Source organism: Bombina bombina, chromosome 2 (genome assembly GCF_027579735.1).
Source record: "Bombina bombina isolate aBomBom1 chromosome 2, aBomBom1.pri, whole genome shotgun sequence".
NCBI lineage: Eukaryota > Metazoa > Chordata > Amphibia > Anura > Bombinatoridae > Bombina > Bombina bombina.
The window spans coordinates 1,089,315,028-1,089,342,111 of record NC_069500.1 but is presented as its reverse complement, the minus strand read 5'-3'; the positions used below and the strand labels follow the sequence as shown (position 1 = coordinate 1,089,342,111).

Below are 27,084 nucleotides of genomic sequence, written 5' to 3'. Positions count from 1 at the left end.
GCGAAGCAGCAAGAAGTCCTCAACGAAGCCGGGAGAAGTCTTCATCCAAGCTGGCAGAAGTGGTCCTCCAGATGGGCAGAAGTCTTCATCCAGGCGGCATCTTCTATCTTCATCCATCCGGCGCGGAGCGGGTCCATCTTCAAAACATCCGGCGCGGAGCATCCTCTTCAAACTAAGTCTTCTTCCCGATTGAATGTTACTTTAAGTGACGTCATCCAAGATGGCGTCCCTTTAATTACGATTGGCTGATAGAATTCTATTAGCCAATTGGAATTAAAGGTGAAAAAATCCTATTTGCTGATGCAATCAGCCAATAGGATTGAGCTCGCATTTTATTGGCTTTTCAGGGCAATGGGGAGCTTAGGTTTTTTTAGTTAGGATTTTATTTGGGGGGTTGGTTGTGTGGGTGGTGGGTTTTACTGTTCGGGGGGTGTTAGAGCTGATTTCTTTGGGGTATTGCCCCGCAAAAGGCCCTTTTAAGGGCTATTGCTAGTTTATTGTAGGCTAGGGTTTTTTTTTTTATTTTGGGGGGGCTTTTTTATTTTGATAGGGCTATTAGATTAGGTGTAATTAGTATAAATATCTGATAATTTCTTTTTTTTATTTTGTGTAATTTAGTGTTTGTTTTTTTTGTAATTTAGGTAATTGTATGTAATTTAGGTAATTTATTTAATTGTAGTGTAAGGTTAGGTGTTAGTGTAACTCAGGTTAGGTTTTATTTTACAGGTAAATTTGTATTTATTTTAGCTAGGTAGTTATTAAATAGTTAATAACTATTTACTAACTATTCTACCTAGTTAAAATAAATACAAACTTGCCTGTAAAATAAAAATAAACCCTAAGCTAGCTATAATGTAACTATAAGTTATATTGTAGCTAGCTTAGGATTTATTTTACAGGTAAGTATTTAGTTTTAAATAGGAATTATTTAGGTAATGATAGCAATTTTTATTTAGATTTATTTTAATTATATTAAAGTTAGGGGGTGTTAGGGTTAGGCTTAGTGGTTAATACATTTAGTATAGTGGTGGCGATGTTGGGGGCGGCAGATTAGGGGTTAATAAATGTAGGTAGGTGGCGGCGATGTTAGGGGTGGCAGATTAGGGGTTAATAATATTTAACTAGTGTTTGCGAGGCGGGAGTGCGGCGGTTTAGGGGTTAATATGTTTATTATAGTGGTGGCGATGTCCGGAGCGGCAGATTAGGGGTTAATAAGTATAATGTAGGTGTCGGCGATGTCGGGGGCAGCAGATTAGGGGTTAATAAGTGTAAGATTAGAGGTGTATAGACTCTGGGTTTATGTTAGGGTGTTAGGTGTAAACATAAATTTTGTTTCCCCATAGGAATCAATGGGGCTGCGTTATGGAGCTTAACGCTGCTTTATTGCAGGTGTTAGGCTTTTTTTCAGCCGGCTCTCCCCATTGATGTGGTAATACCAGCTCACCGCTGCCTTAAGCAGCGCTGGTATTGGAGTGCAGTATGGAGCACAATATTGCTCTACGCTCACTTCTTGCCTGATAATGCCGGGTTTGTGAAAACCTGTAATACCAGCGCTGTAGGGAAGTGAGCGGTGACAATAACAAGTGCAAGATAGTACCACACCCCTCATAATAAACTCATAATCTAGCCGATTGTTTTTTGTTTGCTATAATACAAGATACACTTGTTATATGAGACTGATTTATCATAAGAATAAATCTTGTTTTCTTGCAATAGTATTCTCTACTGATTAGTCTCCCAAAGCATCTCACATAAAGCTACTGGTAGGGAGGAAAAAAACATCTATTTTTTGTCCAAAAGCAAGGTATCTATAAGATTCTTTGTACCAGATTTCACGTGGAAAAAGAAAACAAAAATCATTGGATTGGTAACAATTGGTGAAATTATACAAGGGAGACCGATTATCCTTTTACACAATTGCTCAATAAATGTTTTACTGCTCTACCATATATTGTTGTTACTGGGCACGGGAAAAAGTAGGGAAAATAAAATAATATTCTCAATTAGACATTTTGGGCCAGATTACAAGTGGAGCAGTATTTAATGCTTCCGTTCGAAAGTAAAACGTTTTCGCTCTCACAGTAACCTGATGTTGTCATACTCTGCAAGGGAGCAGGTTCAGGAGGTGGGAGCTGTTGTGCAGAGGTGTCAGGTTCTGGGGTTAAAGTTGTGTTTTGTCTGCGTGTGTCTTTCCTTTTTGGCATAATTAAACAGGTACAAGGTTTTAGGAAATAAAGGTGATGGTTTTATTTATAGGATAATTAGCAATGCAAAGATATGCAATTAGATAAGGCAATGTTTATAGGCTATAGTATTAGGCAGGAATACAGATCTTTGTAATAACAGGCAGGATACCTGCATATGCTGTAGATTGGAACTGTGTAATAACAGGCTGGAATGCAGTGCTTTGTATAACAGGCAGGATACTTGCATATGCTGTAGACTGGAACTGTGTAATAACAGGCAGGAATGCTGGCTTTGTATAACAGGCAGGATACTTGCATATGCTGTAGACTGGAACTGTGTAATAACAGGCAGGAATGCTGGCTTTGTATAACAGGCAGGATACTTTCATATGCTGTAGACTGGAACTGTGTAATAACAGGCAGGAATGCAGCGCTTTCTAATAACAGGCAGGATACCTGCATATGCTGTAGACTGGAACACTGTAGTAACAAACAGGAAACTTGCATAGACTGCAAACTGGAACTCTATAGTATCAGGTAACAAGCAAGCAAAAGTACCTGAGTCAGTCTTTAGGAAATAGAGAATTAGAAAAGATCAATTGCCAGGAAATCAGTCCAAAAACGAAACACAGTGCCAAGGGAATATCCAGAAGAGTAGTCGGGAAACTAAGCAGAAATCAGGAACCAGGAAATCCAACAAATCTGTATTTCCCTCAGGAAACATGACCAGAGTATAACACTCAATGTCAAGGCCCAGAACTGCAAGCAATCCTCCCAAATATAGCAGGTTGCTGATTATGTGATTTGTTTCAGCTGGTAAGCAGGTGGAGCCAGAGAGCCAAAGTTCCAGCAAACAGGAAAACCCAATATTCTTAGCCTGTGATCAAGCCATCTGGTGGCAAAGTGGTAAAACAACAGCAGAAATAGAAACAGGTCCCAGGTTCAATTCTAGGCTGGATTATGACAGATGTGCATAAAGCCGAACTTAGAATATTGTGCGCACAATAACGTATTACCTCATAGTAGTCAATGTAGCAAAATTGGAGAAAAAAAAAACCCTACTCGCGCTTAAACACTATTGCATATTCTTAAATGTGCTAACCCGACATGAAAATATGAATATTTCACATTCCAATGTTCTTCAGATAACAGAATATTTATTTATAAATACATATTTCTATACATTTCTGATGGTATTTCGGTACAATATATATCTATACCTATGTATATACATGATTATGTATAGGAATATATAGTTAGAAATGCATAGAACATATTCAGCTATGTGCAGAACATTGGAATGTGAAATATTTACAGTACAAACAGTTAAACACTTTATTAAAAATCAATATTGCATAAAAATGCTTTTTCATGTTTCCATCTACTTAATTCCAATGCATTTATATATACATATGTATTTATGTGTTTATATAAGTCTGTAAATACATATACACACACTCACACGCATATAACATTTTTGTGAAATATTTGTAATGTAATTTTTATGTGTTGTGACAGTTTTTTGTTTCACAAAACAGTTAACCAGAGCTCTGAGGACACAGTAATCATTCTAGTGTAAATCTTGATTATGCTCAAGCGATCGCGTTTACTTTCAACTTGTAATATGAGCTTTAAACCCAACGTACACAACTATTAATGCACCACACGTAATCTTGCCCTTTATGGGGAATTCAGTTTTAAGCTGTATGTCCCTTAACACAAACAAGGTGGCTCTGTGGGTCACGTTCAGTGCCTCCAATTCCTGTCCAAACCTCTGACCCACAGGTCTACAGGCCAGGATAACTGACTTATCTATTAACTTGCATTTTAGCCAATTAATGCAGTATCATCCACAACCCACAATCTATATGACCCACATAAACTAGCAGTCTCCTGTTGTGAAAAGCTAAAAAAAAAAACATGTGATAAGAGGCTGTCTGTAGTAGCTTATAAACAGGCAGAAATGAAGAGGTTTAAATGTTATAAAAGTATATTAATAGGGGCGGAGCCTAGCCACGCAGGGACATGGCTGCTTAAATCTTGGCTCCTATGCCCTGTGCCTGAAACAAACTGCATAAAACGGAGGGTACTGTTTTCTCCTGCACGAAAATTGGGGAGGCAGTGTATAAAGACCCCCTGCTTACGATTCTCCTTCTGTGAAAGACTTTGGTGACTTTTTTCGTGACCCGGAAGGTTGCGGCCTACTCAATTCAATGAGCCTGGGGATCACAGCACTACATGCACCTGTTTGTGAGTTTACCTGGTAAATACAGTTGGCGGCACCCACCTCCCGACACCCGATTACTGAGAAGCTACCCCTGCAGCACTTCACCTCGACTCGGAAATCACTAAGCAGACCTCCGGCGGCCTTTACCCGTTCCCGCCGCCGTGACTACATTACCGCAGTTCAGGGGATTTCTCGCACAGCCTCGTCCTGTTGGGTGTGACACCAGCTGAGAAGTGGAGGAGCTGGACTGCAGCCTGGAGCGACACCACTCCCGCGAGGACAGACGCCCGCGGCAGCAAACACAGGTACCCGCATATGGTTGTGACTTTTCCCAAGTGGCGTCTCATTACACCTGCATCACTAAGGCCTACAAACGACCGTTGCCGGTCAGGGAGCTCATTTTATAACAACAGTGTGTTTAGAAGTGGCTCTGAAGAGAGAAAGATTGCACATCCTAAGAAAACTAAGTTAGCGATTCAAGTGCAATATAGTGGGCTGAGGGGGCCACATTTGCTATAACATAAATATAGTATACTTTATACTGCTGACACTGTTAAGCATATACCCTGGATAGTGAAGGATATACATAGCCTTTATTTAGCTCAATTTGTCACTTAATGATGGCTCACAGAAAAAATACTAAGGGTGACAAAGGTCTCAAAAGCACTAGCCTGACCAATTTCCTCAAGCTACCTACCACAAGCACTGACCAAATGGATGCAGAAACGGCATCACAATCCCCCACACTATTGTCTACACCTAACTTTTTACACGACTCACAACCTCAGGAACCCCTAACTAGGGATGATCTAAATGTCATATCTTCGAAGGCAGATATCAAAACTGTTTTAACAGAGATGAGAACTTTGTTTAGTGATCTAAAGAAAGACTTTCAACAGATTAATCAACAAGTTACCACGTTGGAAAAAAAACAAAACACTCTGCAGGCCCAAGTTAATAATAACACACAGAGGGCTTATGAACAGGAAGGAGATATACAATTTCTGCTCTCCAGAGTGGAGGACCTTGATAACAGAGGGAGAAGGAACAACTTGCGTATCAGGGGAGTGCCGGAATCGGTTGGTAACACAGCTATAGAGGGTTACTTACAAGATCTATTCCGCACCATTAAAGGCACACCAAACTCCCCTGATATCCCACTGGAAAGAGCACATCGGGCCCTCCGTCCGAAACCCTCTCCTAAAGCCCCTCCGAGGGACATTATCATTAAATTTTTGAGCTATAGGGACAAAAACGCAATATCCCAAAAGGCCCATGCTATTAAAGATTTAACACATGATGGTATACCTATACAAGTTTTTTATGACCTGAGTCAACTTACTCTACAAAAAAGAAGGGACCTAAGGTTTATTACCAGTGTTCTTCAACGGAACAAAATCCAGTACAAATGGGGGTTCCCTGTTTGTATAATAGCTACACGCAATGGCAAGCAGGCAATCTACAGGAGCCAAGGAGACCTCCGGGACTTTTGCAAAATTTTGGATGTGGATATACCCACACCTGACGAAGTTGATCCTCATCAATCTGACCATAGTCCTCAGGACACAATTGCAGACAAATAACTTTGACCATGCTGGTCACACTTGCATTATTTGCTGAACACTCCCAGCGGTACCTGTATAGAATTCAGATGAGTATCGTGCTGATTGTTGCTTATTTGCACTCATTTAAATTGTTATCTGTGTTCTCTCCTATCCACTATATATCAAATATATGGCCCTACCTCTTGCAATAAAAGATAAATATTTTCAGGATTAGCCATATAGACACAGGGCATCTAGGGTATGTACTGTGGGACAATGTGAGGTGCAGTTCAATAATTCATACTTCCCATATTGGAAAATTACTCTCTACCTAAGCACAAATGACCACAGAGGGTTACTATTAGCCACTCTACATTACAAGCCACCTCGTATGGGGCCTTCTTTATATACTCTCATCCTGTTATGGTATAATGTGTCATGTTATGTTCATGTTAGGGGTTTAAAGTTAAGAGTTGTAATTATTATCTACTTCACTTGAGGAATATAAACAGGATTCCCAGCTAATACCTCTTAGTCCGTATCCTGCAGTAAGAGGCCCACTGGCCCTAGGCCACATTGCCCATTCTTAAAAATAAAAAAATAAAAAAGGAGAATGAGAAAAAGGGGAAAGGAAAAGGAAAAAAAGAAAAAGAAAAGGGGTCTCTTTGATGTATTATTCCTTAACCTAGGCAATGTATCTTAGAAATTCATTTTTTACCAGGCCATTTGTAGGTATTGGACTAGAAAGATAAACACATTGTCTCACAATCCACCCTGTAAATGGCCTCTTAATACTTACCTGCCTAGCCAAGTTATTATATGTTATGTTCTAGTTGAATGTTTCTAGTTGTGAAATGGTATTACTATATGTTATATTTGTTACAAGGAGCAATTGAGTTGCAATAATATGTTATTCTGATTTCTCCCCTTTGCTTAACACTAAACAAACTTTGTCCCTCCTAATGTCCTTACTCTTCTGTATAATAACTGTTTCAGGCAAGGGGATACTTATCCCACAATCTTTGACACTTCTTTCTTCTCCACTTTTCTTGCTGCTAGTGTCAAAATAGATGGCACCTTATAGTGCATAATCTACCAATAGTCTTTTCTCTGGACTCCTCCTAGAAATAGGAACTAGTGTCTAGAATTCACTCTAAACTCTTTTCTTACTCTCTCTTTCTCTTTCTTGTTACTACACCCCTTCCTTTCGGTTCCACTTCACCCTCCCTTCCCTTTCTCTTCTTTCTCACTTAAATCACCCCCTACTAACCAACCTTTCCCCCCCCTTTTTTTTTCCCATCCCCTCCCCTTTCCTCCATAATGCAACCACGTGAAGTACACAATTTGACACTGATGACCATAAATACTAAAGGTCTGAACATACCTGAAAAAAGAACACATTTGGTTAGAGATGCACTTAGAACACACTGTGACATAATTTTCATGCAGGAGACGCATTTTCGCAAGGGTAAAGAACCGACCTGGCCAAACCCAAAGTTCCCGACCTCATTCTTTGCCTCCGGGCCCACAAAAAAGAATGGAGTGGGAATTATGTTTAAGCGCACTGCTCCTTTCTCCCCCACCCATGTAGAACGAGACCCAGACGGTAGGTTTGTGGGCTTGCTGTTTAATACCTTGACTACATTGGTAAACGTTTACTTCCCGAATCAGGGACAAAACAAATTCTTGTCCACTCTCACTAACAAGATTTTAGACCTCCGCAAAGGGGCGCTGATAAGAGGAGGCGACTTTAACCTTCCTCTGGACCCTATGCTAGATACATCCCGAATGACAGCCTCCGTCTCTAAAAAAATCATTAGACAGTGTAACTCCAGACTGGAGGAACTTGCGGTTCATGATACATGGCGTACCCTACACCCCATCAAACGGGACTTTACATTCTACTCACACCCGCACAACGTGTACACGAGACTTGACTACTTCTTTACAGACCAGTCCACACTAGCGAGAGTCACGAGTTCCCAAATACTTCCTATGACGTGGTCCGACCACTCACCTGTTCTATGTAAAATAAATTGGCCCTCTATGTCTGACATACCTTTCATCTGGAGATACGACGACTCCCTGTTAAATAACCAATTACTTAAATTACAAATAGAGACAAAGCTAGTGGAGTACTTTCGTCTCAACGACACGGGGGAGGTGTCGGACCAGATATTGTGGGAAGCACATAAAAGCGTAATGCGAGGCGAATTAATAAAACAAAAAGCACTAAACTCCAAACAACTTAAAATTAGGTACACCACACTCCTTTCCCACATTCGAGACTTAGAGACTAGACACAAAAAGACACCTACAGATAAGTCAAATAAATGCGCTTTACAACAAGCCAGAAAAGAGCTTCAGGATATTCACTTTGTAGATCACCAGAAAAGGGCACTACAACTGCAACAGACGTACTTTGAGTTTGGCGATAAACCCGGCAGACTCCTAGCGCGGGCGCTAAAGGGAAAACAGCTAAAAACACATATACACTCCATACTAAACCATCGCAACCAAAACTGCGCAGATAGCCCGTCCATAGCGGCGGTACTTAGATCATATTACCAGAAACTTTATAATTTAAACAGAAAAGAACCCACACAGCAGGGGTTTGGGGAGGACACTCCTCACTCCCATATAGTAAATTACTTAGATTCTCTTGAACTCCCAAAGTTATCAGATACCGATAAAGAAGGACTTGATTCCCCCATATCCGTTGAGGAGGTAGCTAAAACTATAGACAACCTAAAATCCGGCAAGAGCCCAGGCCCAGACGGCTTTAGCACTAAGTATTACAAACTGTTTAAAGATGTTCTAGCACCGCACTTAGCATCTCTATTTAACACTATTGGTCCCACACAGGACTTCCCACCTTCTATGCTACTAGCGCATGTGGCCACCATTCCAAAACCTGGAAAATTACCCAACCGCCCGGAAAACTTTAGGCCAATATCCCTCCTTAACGTGGACCTAAAAATCTACGCGAAAATACTCGCAACAAGACTAAACACTCACTTACCCCAACTGGTCTCACCAGATCAGGTTGGATATGTCCCTGGCCATGAGGCCAGGGACAATACTATAAAAGCCAATTTCTTAGTGAATTATGCCCGCCAACACAACATCCCCTCGGTCCTTGTCTCAACAGACGCCGAGAAGGCGTTTGACAGGGTCAGCTGGAGCTTTCTCAGAGCTGTCCTGTCTAAAATGAATTTTGGCCAACCCTTTATACAGAAAGTCTTCGCCCTATACACGAATCCCACAGCACAAGTTAAAGTTAATAACATATTATCTGATCCCTTTGATATTTCAAATGGTACAAGGCAGGGCTGCCCATTGTCACCCCTGCTATTTGCCCTTTCGATAGAAGTGTTGTTATCTCTTTCGAACCCCCTGACATCCCTACCAGAGGTCTTGGGGGAATTCGAGGAATATGGCAGAGTGTCCAATTTTCACTTGAACCATACCAAATCAGAAATATTGAATGTAAACTTACCTCAAGCGGAATTGTGTCAAATACCGAATATATGTAAACTTAAGATTAAAACTGATACACTTAAATATCTAGGAATTAACTTGACCCCAGACCCATGTCACTTATTCATGGCTAATTATCTCCATCTATCAAAGTCAATTATCAATGATCTATCGGCATGGAAAAATAAAAGGATCTCTTGGCTGGTGAGGATAGGCGTAGTTAAAATGAATATCCTCCCTAGAATCCTATACTACTTCCAAACCTTGCCGATCCCCTTCCCACCCCATTTCATACGAAAATTACAGGGCCAACTAGAGGAATACATCTGGGGAGGCAGGAGACCTCGCGTTCCCAGACATTCTCTATACTTAGCCAAAGAGAACGGCGGATTGGGTATCCCAAACCTCCTTGCTTATAAGAAAGCTATTAACCTCCAAACTCAGGTGGAGTGGTGCACCAACTCAATCGATAAGACGTGGGTTCAGATAGGGCGTACCATCATGGGAATTCGAAACCTGGGGACATTGGGTTGGACCTCTAGTAAGAACAGACCTGATATAACCATCTATTACCCATTCCTAGAGGAATTCTTTACACAATGGGACAAAACACTTATTGAACACCCATACATCTCCACCACCCCTTCTCCACTAACCTCATTCTTACACAACCCCGACATAATGTTCACAAACGCGCAGAATACCAATATAAATAAAGCTCAACTAGACCAAACCATGTTCCATAGACTAATATCAAACGGGAAAATCAAAAACTTTGAAGAACTCCAACAATCGGGACTGCAGATCTCATGGTACTTTCACAGACAACTACAACATTATCTAAACACACACAGAGGGGCAGATAACATAACGAGACAACTAACACAGCTGGAGAAGTTGTGTCTCCTGCCGGCCGCGCCAAAACACTTTATTTCTACTATGTATAACCTGTTGACTTCTCATAAAGAGAACGGTATGCCTTCGTTTGTCAGACAATGGAACACAGAACTTGGCGGGGACCTCACGGAGACGGATTGGCAAAATATATTCTATAACCATAGCAAAGCATCTATCTCCGCTGGGGTCCTCGAGTCCAACTATAAATACCTATCCCGCTGGTACCTCACTCCTGCCAAGATTAGAAAATTCTATAAGAGATCGGATGGCAGGTGTTGGCGCGGCTGTGGCGAGACTGGCACGTTCCTCCACATCTGGTGGACTTGCGACCTAATTCAGCCATTTTGGGGTTCTGTAATAGACTCAATAGAAACCAAGTTAAATCTCACAATAAACAGAGGCCTGAGTCTCCTACTGTTCCATGGCTTACCCAAAATAACAGAAAAGCCCAAAAAATATCTTCTGTATATAATGCTTAACAGTGCCAAAGCCCTTATTCCCAAGAACTGGAAAACTACTTGCATCCCACAACATGTAGAATGGGAAGACAGAGTTGATAGATATCTGTCATTAGAAAGATATCGTTATTTAAGAGACGATAAAATTGAAGTCCATGAGTATATGAAAGAGCTATGGAAACCTTCGTATAGATAAAGTCTCACTCTACAGACGTGCAGGCCCGAAACGTGGTTTGCATCCCCCTCCCCCCTTCCTACCCCCCCCTTCCGGGGTTTTTTTCTTTCTTTCTTTTCCTTTCCCTTCCTCTCTCTCCTCCCCTTCTTCTCTCCCTCTCTTCATTCTTTCTCTTTTCTTTCTTTACTCTTAGGGGATATCTCCCCCCTTATCTTGTCATTTATGACCTTACTTCTTTCTCTCCTATTCCACACCCAGCTGTCATGCACGGTTGGTCTCGGTGCATGTCATAAATTACAATCCACAGGCGCACAATATAGCGCTTGAGCTGAACTGTTCATTTTCATTATGCTGTATTTGCTTTTGTTTTCTTTGAAGCTTCCAGAGCAGAATATAATTGTTTTGAAGTAACCAAGGTTAAAACAGCGGCAGAGGCGTATGCTGCTTGATTATGCTAACATAGACTCTGGAGGCGCGCAACATAGTTACCTGTCAATCAACCCTGTCACAGTCTTGTTTTATGTATAATGATACAAAATGTGCCATGTTTTGTTGAAATTTATGTGACATTATCATTCTATTGTTACTTCTTTTTGAATCTCAAATAAAGCTTTTTGAAAAAAAAAAATATATATATTAATATAACAATGTTGGTTCTGCAAAGCTGGGGAATGGGTAGTAAAGGCGTTATCTATATTTTTAAACAATAATAATTCTGGTGTTGACTGGCCCCTTAATCTCAGCAAGCAAAAAGGAGTGTGTAACTCTAAAAGCTCCTAAGAAAATATTTTGCCTTCTAGAATATTATATACAGCGGCAAGGCCTAGAAAGGATCTAAAGAAGCTTAAGTGGCTCCCTTGTGCCTGGGTTTGTCGAGCCCTGTTTAAGCATATGAAAGTATACTGCAAAATGCTTTAAAAACATTTGCTTTCCATTACTATATTCTGCAACACAATAAATGTTCTAAGTAAAGGCATTGCTATGATTAAACTCTAATTTGGCACAAAAGCATCACAACTTTTGGATTCCACCCACACAATAAGATATACCTAACTCACAAATAAAGCAGGTCTCAGCTCACTAAATCACCATTACCAGTTCTGGCACAACTGGGTGCCTTTACACCATGTGAGTACCCTGAATCTTCTTTGTGCTTATACCTAGTGGGTGATTGATTCACACATACAGCGCCTCTTTCCTTTCCTTGTTATCTACTCAGCTCACTAAAGTCTGGACTCATCTGCTATATCATATTTATAATAATGCCCACCATAGTGGTAAAGCTGAAAAGACTTGACTTAAGACTCCCAGCTCATGTGGTTCTCGTACATAGTAGTGTAGGGGCTCCCAGAATATTTTCTAAGTAGCAAGGAAATAAATCCAACAGCATGGTGGAATATGGGTCCTAATTTGGGATGGCCCTGCAATTTCTGTGACAGCTGGAGGATGGCCACAGAACCCATAAATGACAACATAATGTATCTTTATGTTGAATCAAAAACAGGAAACAGTCAAAAAAATAACACATTGAAGTTTAATTCTAGTAACAGTTTGATTAAAAAGTGAATCTTCACACGTCAGCAATGACTAATCCGGCTTCCTCCAATCACGGCTTTCCCCCGGGGGGAGTCATTGCCTGAGGCCATGCCGTGATTGGAGGAAGCCGTATTAGTCATTGCTGACATGTGAATAGAGGATCTCCGGGTGGGGGAAGCTGTTCTGGCTGTGAAAAGAAGAAAAGTTTTTAAACAAACGGCTACTTTCTAAACTTTGATGAATGAAAGTGACCCTGTTTTATATAGTATTTTAAAAAACCGGGCTTTCATTCGTCAAAGTTTACCTTCACTTTAACATAAAAGACATTAAAGAAATTTCACTTTACCTTATTTTTTCTTTATTTGTAAATACAACACCGTTATGCTTCCCGTCTACTAATGCCTGAATTTCTATTGATTCCTATACATTTGTATACTGAACGTAACAATTTAACATTACATTTAAATATTCATTTAAATATAAATTCCAGTTACATTGAGCTCTATGTAAATCAACATTTGAGTGTTAATATACACGTTTTTGAATGTGTAATTTCATTAACAGAAAATTAGACTTTTTTTGCAAGAAAATGAATGTTGACTGTTCAGGCAAACAAAGAACAAGTGATTGAGGCCAATATTTAAGTGAAGGGCCCAAAATATTCACAATATGAAAACATAGGTAGTGGTATTATACTTTTCGCTAATGAATTCTCATACATATGGTAAAAGTAATATAATGTAATACACATTTACCTTTCTACAGGTTCAACATCAAAACAGAATCTTCTGTCTATTGTATCTGGATGCCTTTTAGTGCAATAATTAAGTGTGAAACTTTCTCCGTCACCCTACAAGAAATAGATATTATTAATATGACTATTATATATATTAATATGCAATAAGCAGTGTTCATAATCAGGGGGGGAAAAAATACATTTGATTATATGAACTTCCATAAAAACTGTTGTCTCACTGAAAACTTATGTAGGAAAGATGTAGATTATATTACACAGCATAGAGAAGACTGTTAAAGGGATATTAAACCCAAATGTTTTTTTTCATGATTCAGATAGAGTATTTAATTTTAATCAACTTTCTAATTTACTTCTATTATCAATTTTTCTTCATTCTCTTGGTATCTTTATTTGAAAAAGCAATAATTTAAGCTTAGAAGCTGGCCCATTTTTGGTTCAGCACCATAGTTAGAACTTGCTGATTGGTGGCTACATTGGCTACACTAACGAGCAAGGGCTACCCAGGTGCTGAACCAAAAAAGGGGCAGCACCTGAGCTTAAATTCCTGCTTTTAAAATAAAGATAACAAGAGAACGAAGACAATTTGATAATAGGAGTAAATTAGAAAGTAGCTTAAAAGTGCATGCTCTATCTAAATCATGAAAAAAATGGGTTTAATATCAATTTAAAGGGACAGTAAAATGTTAGGTATACTGTCCATTTAATATTAAAATGGTTCTATATAATCATACAAAAAGTGCAGCATGGAGTTAGACATTTTGAATGTAATTTAGTAAATATGCACAAATAAGAAAATATTTTTAAAACAATTCTCTTCCAAAGATGGTTGTCCCTAAATCAGTGATGGCTAACCCTGGCACTCCAGATTTTTTAGAACTACATCTAACATGATGCTTGGGAACTCTGCAGTCTACCTGAGCATCATGGGAAATGTAGTTCCAAAACACCAGGAATACCTAAGTTAGCCATTACTGCCCTAAACAGACTTCTTTGTCCCACTAAACGATGCAATTAGAGAGAGCCTGGTGCGTTTAAGGAACAAACACAACACAATTAAATATTCTGCCTGAGCATACTCACAATTTTTCCTCCTGACCTGTGCTCGTATGGGAACATTGTAAACGTTTGGGACTCCTTCTTAAACATGCAGTAGTGTTTTACCCAGCTTGAGCCAAATGGAGCTGGTCCTTAAATAAAAATAACAGTAAATAAATCATAACAACAAAATATTTATTCCTCCACTGAAACAATTTATTAATTCTCAAAATATGCTAGGAAAACAGACACATTAACCCCTTAATGACCACAGCACTTTTCAAGTTTCTTACCATTTGGGACCAAGGCTATTTTGACATTTCTGCGGTGTTTGGTTTAGCTGTAATTTTCCTCATATCTTGACACACTTTTTCTAACTTTGACCCCCAAAATCTGTTACACATCTACAGCCACCAAAAAACACCCATGCTAAATAGTTTCTAAATTTTGTCCTTAGTTTAGAAATACCCAATGTTTACATGTTCTTTGCTTTTTTGCAAGTTATAGGGCAATAAATACAAGTAGCACTTTGCTATTTCCAAATCATTTTTTTCCCCCTCCAAAATTAGCGCTAGTTACATTGTATCACGGATATCTGTCAGGAATCCCTGAATATCCCTTGACATGTATATATATATATTTATTTTAGTAGACAACCCAAAGTATTGATCTAGGCCTAATTTGGTATATTTCATGCCACCATTTCACAGCCAAATGCGATTAAATAAAAAAAAACGTTGACTATTTCACAAAATTTAGGTTTCTCACTGAAATTTACAAACAGCTTGTGCAATTATGGCACAAATAATTGTAAATGCTACTCTGGGATCCCCTTTGTTCAGAAATAGCAGACATTTATGGCTTTGGCATTACTTTTTGGTAATTAGAAGGCCGCTAATTGCCGCTGTGCACCACACTCGTATTATGCCCAGCAGTGAAGGGGTTAATTAGGGAGCTTGTAGTGTTAATTTTAGCTTTAGTGTAGTAGACAACCCAAAGTATTGATCTAGGCCCATTTTGGTATATTTCATGCCACCATTTCAGCGCCAAATGCGATCAAATAAAAAAAATTGTGAACTTTTTCACAAACTTTAGGTTGCAACTGAAATTATTTACAAACAGCTTGTGCAATTATGGCACAAATGGTTGTAAATGCTTCTCTGGGGTCCCCTTTGTTCAGAAATAGCAGATATATATGGCTTAGGCATTGCTTTTTGGTAATTAGAAGGCTGCTAAATGCCGCTGCGCACCACACTTGTATTATGCCCAGCAGTTAAGGGGTTAATTAGGTAGCTTGTAGGGTTAATTTTAGCTTTAGTGTAGAGATCAGCCTCCCAACTGACATATCCCGCCCCCTAATCTCTGCTTGTCACCCCTCAAACCGTTCTCTTCCCTCCCCACCACACAACTGTCACCGCCATCTTAAGTACTGGCAGAACGTCTGCCAGTACAAAAATAAAAAGCTTTTCTTTTATATACAGGTATACCCCGCTCATACAGCGGGTTAGGGACCGGAGCCCCGCTGTAAAGTGAAAACCGCCTTAAAGTGAAACAAGGTAGTTTTAGCTTTCTTTTCAGTGTTTAAAATCTTAAAAACATGTTTGAACTAACATATATTAGGGGTGCAATAGTGCTACGTTTAGTTTAACACTAGCACAGCAAGTATTCAATTAGTATTCAATAAATACTGTACCTGTAAAATAGTGACAATTACTGTAGTAAAATTTGCCAGACTATAGCACTGAGACACAGATTGCACTACAATGCAGTTAACAGAGTGAACTAAGCATAGCAAAATGGTGCCAGTCACTTTTCTCGCAATCTCACAATGATTTACAGCACTGTTTCAAAATCTTTGGAGGTTGAACTTCAGCTCCACAAAGCGCTGTATTAGCGAATCGCTGTAAAGTGAAGCGCTGTAAAGTGAGGTATACCTGTATATATATTTTTTTTTTAATTTATTCTACAGTGTTGGATCCCCCCTTGGAGCCCAACCTCCCTGATCCCCCACAAACAGTTCGCTAACCTTCCCCCCTCTACCTATTTGCTGTCTGCCAGTACCCAGTTTGCTAAGAAAAATTGGCAAAAAAGCCAATTTTCTGTAGTGTAGCTGCCCCCCTTTAATAGCCTACCCCCCTCCCCCTCACAGATCCCTTTCTTAACATTTATTAACCCCCTTCCAATCACCTTCAATGTAATTTTATTCTAAACTACCCCCCCCCCCCGTGTGCTCTCAACCACTTGCGCGCACCGGATCAGGAAGTAATCCAGGGATGGGCCACCCACCCGCCTTCCTGCTGTGGCTCCCACTAGGATTGCCACCTCAGCCATGCTGCAGGGTGTGCCCTGCAGCATGTGTAACTCATAAGTGTCCAGGAAAACATGGCGGAGGTGGCAACACTAGCTCCCACCCACTAACGATCGGCACCATCGCTGGCCAATGCAGAGAGGGCCACAGAGTGGCTCTCTCTGCATTGGTGAGTAAAAAAAAAAAAAAGTATGGCAGTGATGCCTCAATATCGAGACATCCCTGCATTACCTTGAAAGCGTCTGGAAGCGATCACGATCACTTCCACTGCTTGTTGAAACCCCGAGGAGATACAGGGTACGTCCTTGGTCATTAAGTGAGAGAGAGAGAAAAAAAATACTCTGTTCGTCATGAAAACGGAGGCAGAGAGGGAGGATCAGAAGAGGACAAGTGTGCGGCCTTGGCGGACCTGAGAATACCCGCAAAACTGCCATTTTGGAAGAGATTGCAGAGTGTGTGTGGAAGCATTCATCTGGGAGTGGTGTGGCGGTGGTCAAGCGGCGGTGTGACGGTGGGACAGCTCATAGTTGTGAGCAATAAAGTGAGTATTGTACAAAAACTTTAAAGTGCCTTACTGACTTTTTTTTTTAACTTCTGTGACGCATAACATTGAGTTTGATTACATTTTACAATATATTTTATTTATATATGTTCATTAAGGGTTGCATGTAAGATATATTGTGAAGTGAATTGTAAATAATAATATATTCAACATGATGGCTAGTGGCTACTATGTAACCACAGCACAGGCATCTAATTTTATTTTAACTATTTTGTGGTTTGTATTTGTATGGTACAAGAGTGTATTAGACATTGAGAAACATGTACAGTAAGATGCTGTAGTGTTAAATAAACATTTTATTGAAAAATTAAGGTGTTATAGAATTTTTTAATAAAATCGCAATCGTGTTTTTTTTTTTTAAATAAATTGTGATTTTTTCCCCCCGCCAATATACACACACCGACTGTCATTGGCTCATATTGTTCAGTTAGAAAACAGTAGTGCATTGCTGCTCCTTCAACAAATGATACCAAGAGAATGAAGCAAATTTTATAAAAGAAGTAAAATGTAAAGTTGTTTAAAATTGTATGTTCTACCTTAATCATGAAAGACAATTTTTTGGGTTTCGTGTCCCTTTAACCTAGTTAAGGCCTAAAGCCGTACATTACATTTGTCTAAAAATATAGAAGCAAACCCCTTGACAAAATAAACTATCACACTTACGTTTCTCCTGCACATAGAGATACCCTTCCTTTGAAAACCGGCTGGCTCTTTTATGCTCTTTGGGATTTTTCCTGATTTTATTCTTGAGTTCCTCAACCTCCGACCGTGTTCCATCAAAGCGATTCCGTGTCTTTAATATAATAAAACCGATGTTAATAATATTATCAACAATATTAACAACTACAATAATATGAATAAAAAAAATCTAAATCTGGAACACAAAAATAATATTACTTGAAAATAGGATATGATATATTAAAATAAAGTGAAGGCTGGAAATTGTGAAATGAACCCACAAATGCAAAATTGTTTACATTACCTCAGAATTTTTTTCTTTTTTTTCCATTAGTAAAATAAAAAAGCTTTTGCACACACAAACAATATGAACTATTTTTGCATATAGGACTTATTTTGAAACAAGGGTCTCACCAAAACAGCAGAAGGAACAATTTTAGAAAACATGTTTTTGTTTAGATTTCACAGAGTCAGCATAAGTGTCCCCAGACATTGTCCCATGAATGCCACGCACAAAAATAATATCAGTAGCAACATGTGAAGTAGAGAGAGTTGCGTATTTTGCACATCATTATTAAAATGGCTCATTTGCATCAAAAGACTGACTTAGGTGGGTGTTTATGTTAAAGGGGCAGTAAACCTACAAAATAATGTTATATAATTCTGAACGCCGCTCCTGGCTCTACTGAGCAGGACTGTTTTTTCTTAAGCGTATCGCGGGCACGCTGTCTGGTCACAGCGCGCCCAATCGTGCCAATAAAATTAATGTTGCTCACTCCCGCTCTAGTCTGGTAGCGAGCTACATTAATTTTAATGGCGCGATCTGGCGCGCTGTGACCAGACAGCGTGCCCATGATGCACTTAAGAAAAAAAAAAAAGACATTCAGTAGAGCCAGGAGTGGCATTCTGCAAAACTCAATTACGTAGTAAAAAAAAAAAAATTGCAGGAACACTTTGTTGTATATACTTGGTGCTAAGCTAATGTTATATAATTGTGCACTTTGTGCAGAATTATATAACATTATTTTGTAGGTTTACTGCCCCTATAAAATATAAAGAGCAATGCCAACAGGGGGTGAAACATTTGGTAAAATTGATCATTGGGAACAATTTAAAGGGAGAAATTTGGTTAAACTGTCCCTTTAAATATGTATATTTCCACTCCCTACCATTATATTTCCTTATCTCTACTAATTATCTGTCCTCTTAGCAATTCCCACCTGCTACTCTGCTATCATTCACACTTTCCCTTGCAGTTTGATTTCACACCAAATTCTGAGAGTGAAAACTTTCACATTTAAATTGTATGTCTCCATTCAATAAAGCAGCCTGTACAGAGAAACTGCTTTCCTTAAAGTGATTATATAGTCCAAATTAAACTTTCATGATTCAGACAGAGCATGCAATTTTAAGCAACTTTCTAATTTACTCTCTTGGTATCTTTATTTTAAAAATCTCAAATGTAAGCTTAGAAGCTGTCCCATTTTTGGTTCATCACCTGGGAAGCGCTAGCTGACTGGTGTCTAAATGTAGCCATCCAATTAGCAAGCACAACCCAGGTGCAGAAACAAAAATGGGACAGCTTCTAAGCTGACATTCCAGATTTTTTAAATAAAGATACCAAGAGAACGAAGAAAAAATAATAATAGGAGTAAACTAGAAAGTTGCTTAAACTTGTATGCTCCATCTGAATCACGGAAGTTTATTTTTGACTAGACTATCCCTTTAAGTAAACAAAATATAAATATTTTACAGGGACTTTAATTGCGCACTTCTAATAATGATGCGCTGTAACTTACTTACCCCACGCTCCCGCCTGTCCACTTCAAAACTCATAAGCCAACATTTTGTAATTGTTCTCCAATCGGCGCTCTAGCTACAACAAAATTGCCATATGGCTAGAGCGCTGATTGGAGAACAGTTTAAAACATTAGCTCACAAAAATTGAGTTTTGAAGTGGGTGGCCGGGGTGCGGGGTATTAGAATGGCATGGCTAGATTCAAAAGTAAGTTACAGTTACATCTTTATTATAAGTGATCAATTAAGTCCATCTAAAATATTGCTTAGATTCCGGACCTGATTTTAAAACATGTCAAGTTTACCATCACCTTTAAAATGTTAATAGTTAATTTCAGCATGTAAGATGCAGGATATACTTTTTAAAAAAATACTGTTTGATATGCTACAAAATCATGGAATACTAGTATTCCCCATCCATTCTGGTATAAACTGGATTTGCTTAATCCACAAAGGATGTTATCGTACAAAAACAGTAAAATGATCTACCATGTATAAAAAACATAATTTATGTAAGAACTTACCTGATAAATTAATTTCTTTCATATTGGCAAGAGTCCATGAGCTAGTGACACATGGGATATACAATCCTACCAGGAGGGGCAAAGTTTCCCAAACCTCAAAATGCCTATAAATACACCCCTCACCACACCCACAATTCAGTTTAACGAATAGCCAAGCAGTGGGGTGATAAAGAAAGGAGTAGAAAGCATCAACAAAGGAAATTTGGAAATAATTGTGCTTTATACAAAAAATCATAACCACCATAAAAAGGGTGGGCCTCATGGACTCTTGCCAATATGAAAGAAATGAATTTATCAGGTAAGTTCTTACATAAATTATGTTTTCTTTCATGTAATTGGCAAGAGTCCATGAGCTAGTGACATATGGGATATCAATACCCAAGATGTGGAGTCTTCCACTCAAGAGTCACTAGAGAGGGAGGGAATAAAATAAAAACAGCCATATACCGCTGAAAAAAATTAGTCCACAACCCAAAAAAATAAATTTAATTTAATTTGAAAGAAAAAAACTTAAATCAAAAGCAGAAGAATCAAACTGAAACAGCTGCCTGAAGAACTTTTCTACCAAAAACTGCTTCCGAAGAAGCAAATACATCAAAACGGCAGAATTTAGTAAATGTATGCAAAGAGGACCAAGTTGCTGCTTTGCAAATCTGATCAACTGAAGCTTCATTCTTAAAAGTCCACAAAGTGGAGACTGATCTAGTAGAATGAGCTGTAATTCTCTGAGGCGGGGCTTGACCCGACTCCAAATAAGCTTGATGAATCAAAAGCTTTAACCAAGAGGCCAAGGAAATAGCAGAGGCCTTCTGACCTTTCCAAGGAAAATATAAAAAATAGACTAGAAGTCTTCCTGAAATCTTTAGTAGCTTCAACATAATATTTCAAAGCTCTCACCACATCCAAAGAATGTAAGGATCTTTCCAAAGGATTCTTAGGATTAGGACAACAAGGAAGGGACAACAATTTCTCTACTAATGTTGTTAGAATTCACAACCTTAGGAAAAATTCAAAAGAAGTCCGCAAAACCGCCTTATCCTTATGAAAAATCAGAAAAGGAGATTCACAAGAAAGAGCAGATAGCTCAGAAACCCTTCTAGCAGAAGAGATGGCAAAAAGGAACAACACTTTCCAAGAAAGTAGTTTAATGCCCAAAGAATGCATAGGCTCAAATGGAGGAGCCTGTAAAGCCTTCAGAACCAAATTAAGACTCCAAGGAGGAGAAATTGATTTAATGACAGGCTTAATACGAACTAAAGCCTGTACAAAACAGTGTATATCAGGAAGTATAGCAATCTTTCTGTGAAATAAAACAGAAAGAGCAGAGATTTGTCCTTTCAAGGAACTTGCAGACAAACCCTTATCCAAACCATCCTGAAGAAACTGTAAAGTTCTAGGAATTCTAAAAGAATGCCAAGAAAATTTATGAGAAGAACACCATGAAATGCAAGTCTTCCAAACTCTATAATAAATCTTTCTAGAGACAGATTTACGAGCTTGTAACATAGTATTAATCACTGAGTCAGAGAAACCTCTATGACTTAGAATTAAGCGTTCAATTTCCATACTTTCAAATTTAATGATTTGAGATCCTGATGGAAAAACGGACCATGAGATAGTAGGTCTGGCCGTAACGGAAGTGGCCAAGGCGGGCAACTGGACATCCGAACCAGATCCGCATACCAAAACCTGTGTGGCCATGCTGGCGCCACCAGCAACACAAATGATTGTTCCATGATGATTTTGGAAATCACTCTTGGAAGGAGAACTAGAGGCGGGAAGATGTAAGCAGGATGATAACACCAAGGAAGTGTCAGCGCATCCACTGCTTCTGCCTGAACATCCCTGGACCTGGACAGGTATCTGGGAAGTTTCTTGTTTAGATGAGAGGCCATGAGATCTATCTCTGGAAGACCCCACATCTGAACTGAGAAAACACATCTGGATGGAGGGACCACTCCCCTGGATGTAAAGTCTGGCGGTTGAGATAATCCGCTTCCCAATTGTCTAGACCTAGGATATGCACCGCAGAGATTACACAGGAGCTGGATTCCGCCCAAACAAGTATTCGAGATACTTCTTTTATAGCTTGGGGACTGTGAGTCCCACCCTGATGATTGACATATGCCACTGTTGTGATATTGTCTGTCTGAAAACAAATGAACGGTTCTCTCTTTAACAGAGGCCAAAACTGAAGAGCTCTGAGAATTGCACGGAGTTCTAAAATATTTAATGGTAATCTCGCCTCTTGAGATTTCCAAACCCCTTGTGCTGTCAGAGATCCCCAAACAGCTCCCCAACCTGAGAGAATCGCATCTGTTGTGATCACTGTCCAGGATGGCCGAACAAAAGAAGCCCCTTGAACTAAACAATGGTGATCTATCCACCATGTCAGAGAGTGTCGTACATTGGGATTTAAGGATATTAATTGTGATATCTTTGTATAATCCCTGCACCATTGATTCAGCATACAAAACTGAAGAGGTCTCATGTGAAAACGAGCAAAGGGGATCGCGTCCGATGCTGCAGTCATGAGACCTAAAACTTCCATGCACATAGCCACTGAAGGGAATGACTGAGACTGAAGGTGCCGACAGGCTGCAATCAATTTTAAATGTCTCTTGTCTGTTAGAGACAGAGTCATGGACACTGAAACTATCTGGAAGCCTAAAAAGGTGACCCTTGTCTGAGGAATCAAGAAACTCTTTGGTAAATTGATCCTCTAACCATGTTTCCGAAGAAGCAACACTAGTTGATTTGTGTGAGATTCTGCAGAACATAAAGACTGAGCTAGTACCAAGATATCGTCCAAATAAGGAAACACTGCAATACCCTGTTCTCCGATTACAGAGAGTAGGGCACCCAGAACCTTTAAAAAGATTCTTGGAGCTGTTGCTATGCCAAATGGAAGAGCAATAAATTGGTAATGCTTGTCTAGAAAAAAGAATCTCAGAAACTGATAATGTTCTGGATGAATCGGAATATGAAGGTATGCATCCTGCAAGTCTATTGTGGACATATAATGTCCTTGCTGAACAAAAGGCATAATAGTCCTTATAGTCACCATCTTGAAAGTTGGTACTCTTACATAACGATTCAAAATTTTCAGATCCAGAACTGGTCTGAATAAATTTTCCTTCTTTGGGACAATGAATAGATTTGAATAAAACCCCAAACCTTGTTCCAGAAGAGGAACTGGCATGATTACCCCTGAAGACTCCAGGTCTGAAACACACTTCAGGAAAGCCTGAGCTTTTACTGGATTTACTGGGATACGTGAGAGAAAAAAATCTTCTCACAGGAGGTCTTACTCTGAATTCTATTTGATACCCTTGAGAGACAATGCTCTGAATCCATTGATTTTGAACAGATTTTATCCAAATATCCTTGAAAAACCTTAATCTGCCCCCTACCAGCTGAACTGGAATGAGGGCTGCACCTTCATGCGGACTTAGGGTCTGACTTTGGTTTCCTAAAAGGCTTGGATTTATTCCAATTTGAGGAAGGCCTCCAATTGGAGGCAGATTCCTTGGGGGAAGGATTGAATTTTTGTTCCTTATTCTGACGAAAGGAATGAAAACAGTTAGAAGCCTTAGATTTACCCTTAGGTTTTTTATCCTGAGGCAGAAAAACTCCCTTTCCCCCAGTAACAGTTGAAATAATAGAATCCAACTGGGACCCAAATAAATTATTACCTTGGAAAGAAAGAGATAGTAATCTAGATTTAGATGTCATATCAGCATTCTAGGATTTAAGCCACAAAGCTCTTCTACCTAAAATAGCTAAAGACATGGATCTAACATCAATTTTGACAATATCAAAAATAGCATCATAAATAAAATGATTAGCATATTGCAGTAAGCGAATAATGCTAGATAAGTCAGAATCCAATTCCTGTTGCGCTAAATTCTCCAACCAGAAAGTTGATGCAGCCGCAACATCAGCCAAAGAAATTGCAGGTCTAAGAAGATGACCTGAATATAAATAGGCCTTCCTTAGATAAGAATCAAGCTTCCTATCCAAAGGATCCTTAAAGGAAGTACTATTTTCCATAGGAATAGTAGTACGTTTAGCAAGAGTAGAAATAGCCCCATCAACTCTGGGGATCTATTCCCAAAACTCTATAGATTTTGCTGGTAAAGTATACAATTTTTTAAACCTTGAAGAAGGAATAAAAGAAGTACCTGGCTTATTCCATTCCTTTAGAAATCATATCAGAAATAGCCTCAGGAATAGGAAAAACCCCTGGAGAAACCACAGGAGGTTTAAAAAGAGCATTTAAACATTTATTAGACTGAACGTCAAGAGGACTGGTTACCTCAATATCCAAAGTAATTAACACTTCTTTTAATAAAGAACGCATATACTCAATTTTAAATAAATAAGTAATGCTCTGTTGGTCGCACTGCGACACACTATAATTGCTTTGCACTGAGGAAGGATCTTCTGAATCAGATAGATCCTCATCAGAAGAGGATAAATTATTATGTTGTTGGTCATTTGAAATTTCATCAACTAAATGAGAAGTTTTAAAAGACCTTTTTAATTTATTTGAAGGTGGAAATGCAGACAAAGCCTTCAGAATAGAATCAGAAACAAATTCTTTAAAATTTACAGGTATATCATGCACATTAGAAGTTGAAGGAACTGAAACTGGCAATGTACTATTACTAATGGATACACTATCTGCATGTAAAAGTTTATCATGATAACTATTACAAATGACATTCGGCGAGATAATTTCTACAATTTTACAACAAATGCACTTAGCTTTAGTTGAACCGATGTCACGCAGCAATGTTCCAGTAGAAGCTTCTGAGGCAGGATCAGGTTGAGACATCTTGCAAAATGTAAGATAAAAAACAACATATAAAGCAAAATTATCTATTTCCTTATATGACAGTTTCAGGAATGGGAAAAAATGCAAATAGCATAGCCCTCTGATAGAAAAAAGCAAGAGGCAAACATCAATGGGGTATTGAAATAATAAAACCGGAAGGTTTAAACACAGGCTTGATTCTAACCAAAGCCTGACAAAACGCCTGAACGTCTGGAACCTCAGCCAGACGTTTGTGCAAAAGAATAGACAGAGCAGAAATCTGTCCCTTTAAGGAACTAGCTGACAATCCCTTCTCCAATCCTTCTTGGAGAAAGGATAATATCCTAGGAATCCTGACCTTACTCCATGAGTAACCCTTGGATTCACACCAATGAAGATATTTACACCATATATTATGATAGATTTTCCTGGTGACAGGCTTTCGAGCCTGAATTAAGGTATCAATGACCGACTCGGAAAAACCACGCTTTGATAAAATCAAGCGTTCAATCTCCAAGCAGAGAAAACATAATTTATGCTTACCTGAAAAATGTATTTCTCTTGTAATGTATCCAGTCCACGGATCATCCATTACTTGTGGGATATTCTCCTTCCCAACAGGAAGTTGCAAGAGGATCACCCACAGCAGAGCTGCTATATAGCTCCTCCCCTCACATTCGACCGAAACAAGACGAGAAAGGAGAAACCATAGGGTGCAGTGGTGACTGTAGTTTAATTAAAATTTAGACCTGCCTTAAAAGGACAGGGCGGGCCGTGGACTGGGTACACTACAAGATAAATAAATTTATCAGGTAAGCATAAATTATGTTTTCTCTTGTTAAGTGTATCCAGTCCACGGATCATCCATTACTTGTGGGATACCAATACCAAAGCTAAAGTACACGGATGATGGGAGGGACAAGGCAGGAACTTAAACGGAACGAACCACTGCCTGTAGAACCTTTCTCCCAAAAACAGCCTCCGAAGAAGCAATAGTATCAAATTTGTAAAATTTTGAAAAGGTGTGAAGCGAAGACCAAGCCTTGAAAATCTGTTCAACAGAGGCCTCATTTTTAAAGGCCCAGGTGGAAGCCACAGCTCTAGTAGAATGAGCTGTAATCCTTTCAGGGGGCTGCTGTCCAGCAGTCTCATAGGCTAAGCGTATTATGCTCCGAAGCCAAAAGGATAGAGAGGTTGCCGAAGCTTTTTGACCTCTCCTCTGTCCAGAGTAAACGACAAACAGGGCAGATGTTTGACGAAAATCTTTAGTAGCCTGTAAGTAAAACTTCAAGGCACGGACTACGTCCAGATTATGCAAAAGACGTTCCTTCTTTGAAGAAGGATTAGGACACAATGATGGAACAACAATCTCTTGATTGATATTCCTGTTAGAAACCACCTTAGGTAAAAACCCAGGTTTGGTACGCAGAACTACCTTGTCTGAATGAAAAATCAGATAAGGAGAATCACAATGTAAGGCAGATAACTCAGAGACTCTTCGAGCCGAGGAAATAGCCATCAAAAACAGAACTTTCCAAGATAAAAGTTTAATATCAATGGAATGAAGGGGTTCGAACGGAACTCCCTGAAGAACTTTAAGAACCAAGTTTAAGCTCCACGGGGGAGCAACAGTTATAAACACAGGCTTAATCCTAACCAAAGCCTGACAAAATGCCTGGACGTCTGGAACTTCTGCCAGACGCTTGTGCAAAAGAACAGACAGAGCAGAGATCTGTCCTTTTAAAGAACTAGCTGATAAGCCTTTGTCCAAACCCTCTAGGAGAAAGGACAATATCCTAGGAATCCTAACCTTACTCCATGAGTAACTCTTGGATTCACACCAATAAAGATATTTACGCCATATCTTGTGGTAGATTTTCCTGCTGACAGGCTTTCGTGTCTGTATTAAGGTATCAATGACTGACTCAGAGAATCCACGCCTTGATAGAATCAAGCGTTCAATCTCCATGCAGTCAGTCTCAGAGAAATTAGATTTGGATGATTGAAAGGACCTTGTATTAGAAGGTCCTGCCTCAGAGGCAGAGTCCATGGTGGAAGAGATGACATGTCCACTAGGTCTGCATACCAGGTCCTGCGTGGC

At 39.3% G+C, this 27,084-nt stretch overlaps 1 protein-coding gene across 3 annotated transcripts in view; it reads right to left on the bottom strand.

Moving 5' to 3' along the window:
• ARHGAP10 (Rho GTPase activating protein 10) overlaps positions 1-27,084 on the bottom strand; it is a 784,460-nt gene that overhangs the window by 488,536 nt on the left and 268,840 nt on the right. For all 3 annotated transcript variants that reach the window (XM_053703724.1, XM_053703722.1, XM_053703725.1), the window contains exons 8-10: positions 17,829-17,958; positions 14,341-14,447; positions 13,259-13,353 (exon numbers count right to left, since the gene is read on the bottom strand). In XM_053703724.1, the coding sequence (XP_053559699.1) occupies positions 13,259-13,353; positions 14,341-14,447; positions 17,829-17,958 (332 nt within the window). The remainder of the gene's footprint in view (positions 1-13,258; positions 13,354-14,340; positions 14,448-17,828; positions 17,959-27,084) is intronic.